Source organism: Myxine glutinosa, chromosome 3 (assembly GCF_964187855.1).
Source record: "Myxine glutinosa chromosome 3, kmMyxGlut1.1, whole genome shotgun sequence".
Classification (NCBI taxonomy): domain Eukaryota; kingdom Metazoa; phylum Chordata; class Myxini; order Myxiniformes; family Myxinidae; genus Myxine; species Myxine glutinosa.
Window position 1 is genome coordinate 185,697,185 of NC_136263.1, and position 6,000 is coordinate 185,703,184.

Sequence of the window (6,000 nt, forward strand, 5' to 3'; positions counted from 1 at the left end):
AAGTTACGTGCTTATCAGGGAAATCATAACACAGAAATCCTCCATGATGGATAACTCGAACTGGACAACAGTTTTTGGATCAGTCACATCTGCCGGTTGTCTTGACCTGGGGTCATCATTAAGGAACTCACAACCAGACAAATATCAACAGCACATTTGGCTACAGTAAAAGATAAAGGTGCACCATCACCATGCATTAGCAGATTTATTTGGAGCTGGAACTTTCTTTGCAAAAAAGTTGATGACACTTCAGTGATCCATATATGCATGACCACCTTTAGAGGCCATTTTTCCCAGCAGAGCAGGGGTTGGCCTTTTTCGGACACCGTGGTCCCCTTTTTGAAGCAATGTTTTATGGCCGGATGCTCTTCCTGCCCCAATTACCAGTGAACTGGTACTCAATTTGCCAACTTCGGAAGGATGACAGGCTGAGTCAACCACCCCTGGCATTAATTCAGTGATCAACCGGGATTCGAACCCAGGATCCTAGGATCCCAAGATCCCAAGATCCATATATGCATGACTGTAGCAAATTCCTGCACTATACTCTGAAACAAGTCAGATGAATGAAACTAACAGCATCTATGAAGCATGCAACTTTATAATGCGCAAAAAATTAAAAATGAATACTATAGCTCTTGGGTAGTACTGAATACCCCGTTCTGAAAACGTTTTGAATCGCCCTCATACGTGTAAGCATCGGTTACATAGTCATATGGCTTACCTGATACCGTGGATGTTCTTGATGGCATAGCTTATCTCTTTCCTTAGCTCTTTTTCATCAAATTCCATCTGTGTTGCCCAGGAGAGAGACATCAGAAATTGCCTTTCAAGATCCAAGCGGTAAATTCCACTTCAATATTGTTCAGAAATGGCCTAACGAGTAACATGATACTTGTTTTATTTTTCCAATAGTCAAACTCAATAGAAGAGCAAAGTTGGCACTGAAATAAAGCCTTTGGGTTAATCAATGATTATTGAGAGATGTTAGCAGTGCACAATGGCTATGACTGAATGATGTAGGCAGAAGAAAATGATATCCACAACTGAAATATGACAGATGAGGAACATTTTAAAACGTTATGCTCATCTGGAAGTAGCAGAAGGCAAAATGTTGGCCCGCGAAGAGAGAATTAACACAACAGGCAACGGTACCCACCCTCTGGGCGGGGCTTCAATTGGGAAGCCCAAATGAAAAGGCAAAATATCAGAAATTGAAGGCTTTTTTAATTTTAAACGATTCATATAAACATCCGTTGAATCATATCACACACAAACCATCAAAATCTAAACAGTATTTTTAGAATTTCAATAAAAGCCACATCACTGTTCATATCGGTAAATATTATTCCATCGTGTTTCAAATCGTGATCACTTTGAGGGGTTGGGATGAGGCAGTAGCTTTGAAGTGTTGGGATGAGGGGGAAGCTTTGAGGGGTGGAATGAGGGCAAAGCTTTGAGGGGGTGCAATGAGTAAAAAAAGCTTTGATGGGGTGGAATGAGGTGGAACCTTTGAGGGGTTGGGATGAGGGGAAAGCTTGGATAGGGTGAGGTGAAGGGATGTTGAAGAGGGGAACACAGCAAGGGTGGGGTTGGAATTACGTGGGATTGTAGGAGGTGTGAGGGAGGGTACTGACACGGAGGGGTTTGACACCGTTAAAAGACGTGAAGGGGAATTAATTGTCCTGAGCTGACAACCTCTGGAAACTGAACTTCAAGATTCCTAATCTGTACATATAGATTAGAAGGGAAAGGTGTATGCTGCATGTGTGAGAAGTGTTATGATTTATGGGAGCGAGACATGGGTAATGAACGTAGAGCAGCAACGAAGGCTGGAAAGGGTGGAAATGCGAATGGTTCGACGGATGTGCGGAGTATCGTTGAGAGAGAGGAAGACAAATGATGAATTGTGAAAGATGATGGGAATAGAGCCTGTGATGGATGCTGTGAAGAGGAACAGGTTGAGATGGTTTGGTCATGTGTTGAGGAAGGATGAAAGCGACTGGTTGAGAAGAGTGATGGAAATGAATGTAGAAGTAAGTAGAGGACGGGGAAGACCGATAAAGACTTGGCTAAAGATGGTGGAAGAAGAAATGCGGGCAAGGGGGTTAACAAGGGGAGATGCAGAAAATAGGGCAAAATGGAGAAGATTGTCATGGGGACCGCAAGGCTAACCCCCGCTCTAGGAGGGAAAATGGCCTTAAAATGCCTGTTGTTGTTGTTTGTTAACTCAGAAGGTGCCAACGATATTGCCAAGATGAGAAAGAAAATAAATAAGTACTTAATAAATCGATATTTAAGTAATTAATCAATTAGTTTATTCATCAAAAAAATTAAGAATAGCGTTTTTGCCAAAACACTTGCGCACTATTGTGCCCAAATTTCAGCTTCCTAGCTCAAAGGATGGCCGAGATATCGCCTAGACAAACAAATAAACAAGAAAGAAAACAAACGGAGTGAAAACCAAGGCCTCCCTTTCAGCACGCGTCATGGCCAGGCCCCCTTCAGTACCCGGTGATGACGTCATGCAGCGGTTGAAGATGGAATCGGAAAGGAGCGGTGTACAAAAATGAGGGAACGCACGGGGCTAATAGGAACTGGTAACAAACTCCACAGGGCAGTATTCCAATGGTTGTATGTATGGCAAAGTGACAGTTCTCTGGGAAAAGGGAATTTTCATAATCAGCACAAAAATGTGAGCCAAATAATGGCACGAGCATCACCACACCTTAACCAGCTCAAAAGGAAAGCGCTCATGGAAGATGCGGTTGATACGTGCACCACCAGACAGCTCATATGTGTCGACTTGGTCACCGGAGCCTTCGATCCTCTTCTCAAAGTCCACAGCAAACTGTTGTACCATTCTAGAAGCAGTAACAAAGCCTTGGTCACATTTAAAAAACAACATTGTGCATATGGCATCACCTCAAATGTAAGAAGTCAGTGTTAAATTTGTGGATGAAGAAAGAACAATCACAAAAGCAAAGGAAGGAATAGATACCTGGAAGTGAGTTGTATATTGTACAGATAAATGGCCATAGCATAAGCAAGAATTTTGCCAGTCAATGCAGGAAAAGAACATTTACTAATTTACTGAATTCTATACAAATAAAAAAAATTCAAAAATACATGTCACAATTTTGGCTCTCACCCTCATAATCACAAACCATAATTTTGACACAGCAAACCCATTTTTGTCCTCCGTCGCACCGCGGAGGGAAAGGGGGACTATGGTTTTCCCCTCCGTCCGTGTGTGCGTGCGTGCGTCCGTGCGTGCGTCCGTGTGTGCGTGCGTAAGCGAAGGACCGAATTCTAATTTGGTGTGTGGGTGCAACCCACGTCAAAATCCAAGATGGTCGCCGCCACGTATGTCTGACGCCATGTATGTCTGAACCTTGTGAGTGGAATATCTTGAAAAATAAGCGAAGTACCAACTTCTAATCTGGTGTGTGGGTGTATCTAGGCAAAAGGAAGAACGCTATTGAAAATTGGGTCGCCAGGTCAAAATCCAAGATGGCCACCACCATATATGTGTCTGAACCTTGTGAGCCAAATATCTTGAAAAATAAACGAACTACTACCTTCTAATCTGGTGTGTGGGTGTATCTATGCATGAGGAAGAACGCTATTGAAAATTGGGTCGCCACATCAAAATCCAAGATGGCCGCCTTGCGTCTTCCACTTTGTCAACTCACATCACTTCACCGACGGGGGACCGAGGCGTAACGCTTGTCATTTTAATGATGACTCGATATAAGAAGCATGAAAGAAATATTTTTATACACGCTTCACCAGCATGAGGGTACAGTGCCTTCAGAAAGTATTCACACCCCTTGAATTTTTCACATTTTGTTGTGTTACAACCTGAATTTAAAATGGATTAAATTGAGATGTTTTGGCACTAATCTACACATCATACCCCATAATATCAAAGCGGCATTTTTTTTTTTAAATCGTTACAAAATAATCAAAAACGAAAAGCTGAAATGTCTTGAGTCAATAAGTATTCAACCTCGATGATAGGACACTCAAAATTGAGCTCATGTGAATCCAATTTCTTTTGCTCATCATTGAGATGTCTCTACAACTTGATTGGAGTCTACCTGTGGCCAATTCAAATGATTGTATATGATTTAGAAAGAAATACACCTTTCCATACAAGGTTCCACCGTTGACAGACAGTGCATGTCAGAGCAGAAACTCCACCATGAAGTCCAAGGAACTGTCCATAGAACGAGATAGAATTCTGAGGAGGCATAGATCTGGGAAAGGGTATAAAACAATTTCTAGAGTGTTGAAAGTTCCCAAGAGCACAGTGAGCTCCATCATTAGGAAATGGAAAGAATATGGAACTACCCAGACTCTTCCTAGAGCTGGCCGTCTGACCAAACTGAGCAATCGGGCAGAATAACCTTGGTCAGGGAGGTGACCAGGAACCCAATGACAACTCTGACAGAACGACAGAGATCCTTGGCTGAGATGGGAGAACCTGTCGGAAGGACAACAGTCTCTGCGGCACTTCACAAATCTAGGCTTTACATATACATATATATACAGTCACATGAAAAAGTAAGGACACACCATGTAAAGTTTTGACTTTTTCAACATATTTCAACATACAGCTATTTGATCTTCATTTCAACAATATTGAAAGATAAAGGTGATATAATATAACAAATATCATGAAACATTTACATTTTGTAGTCCATTGTATAATTTAAATAAACATAAATGCAAATTTCGCATGTGGAAAAAGTAAGCACACCCTTGGCTCGAATAGGTGGTATTGCCCCCTTTGGCAGAAACAACCTCAAGTAGGCGTTTCTTATGACTGTCCACCAGTCTCTGACAACGACTGGGAGAAATTTTTACCCACTCCTCCATGCAGAATTCATTCAGCTGTGCGATGTTTGAGGGGTTTCTTGCATGCACAGCTCGTTTCAAATCCCTCCACAACATCTCGATGGGATTTAGATCTGGGCTTTGACTTGGCCATTCCAGGACCCTCCATTTCTTTCTTTTCAGCCATTCCTTGGTGGATTTACTGGTATGTTTAGGGTCATTGTCATGTTGCAAGGTCCACCTCCGGTTCAGCTTCAACTTTCCGACAGATGGCCTCACATTATCCTCAAGCATCCTCTGGTACAATGAAGAATTCATAGTTAATTATATGATGGTGAGCTGCCCAGGCCCTGATGCAGCAAAGCTGCCCCAAACCATAATATTTCCACCACCATGCTTTACAGTTGGTGTCAGGTTCTTGTGGTCAAATGCTGTCTTTGGTTTTCGCCAAACATGTCTTCTGGTACTGTGGTCAAATAGCTCTACCTTTGACTCATCTGTCCAGAGCACATTGTTCCCAGAAGTGCTTGTCTTTGCCTCAGTGTTCATTGGCAAACTTTTTTCTTGCCCTGATGTACTTTCTGGACAGCAAAGGTTTCCTCCTGGCACACCTCCCATGTAGTTCAAATTTGTGCAGCCTCTTTCTAATGGTAGACTCGTGCACTTTGACATCAACAGTGGCAAGAGCTACCTGTAGGTCCCGTGATGACATTCTGGGGTTCTTAGAGACTTCTTTCATCATCTTGCGGTCTGCTCTCGGGCTGAACTTGCTGTGGCGGCCTGGCCTGAACAAGTTGGCAGTTGTTTGGAATCTTCTCCACTTGTAGATGATCTTCCGGACAGTCGAATGATTGATTTCAAATTGTTTGGAGATCTTTTTAAATCCCTTCCCAGACTCGTAGGCATCTATAACCTTCTTTCTGAAGGCCTCAGAGAGCTCTTTTGATCTAGGCATGGTGACTCCGCACACTTCAACAACAAAGAACAAACCAAACTAAATATCTGAGGTTTAAATAAGACAGGTTCCTCCAAGATCCTCTCTAATGATGTTCTAATCATTTGCACCTGAGCTGGTGCACCTGATTCTAATTTTAGGTATTTGAAGTAGTGATAAATGTAGGGGTGTACTTAATTTTTCCACATGCGAAATTTGCATTT

General features: G+C 42.4%; 1 protein-coding gene across 1 annotated transcript in view; it reads right to left on the bottom strand.

The window, feature by feature from the left end:
- The window catches only part of LOC137417140 (dynamin-1), a 209,613-nt gene that overhangs the window by 160,578 nt on the left and 43,035 nt on the right, over nucleotides 1–6,000 (bottom strand). Inside the window, exons 9-10 of the mRNA XM_078774835.1 lie at nucleotides 2,729–2,864; nucleotides 725–792 (exon numbers count right to left, since the gene is read on the bottom strand). Of these exons, the coding sequence (XP_078630961.1) occupies nucleotides 725–792; nucleotides 2,729–2,864 (204 nt within the window). The remainder of the gene's footprint in view (nucleotides 1–724; nucleotides 793–2,728; nucleotides 2,865–6,000) is intronic.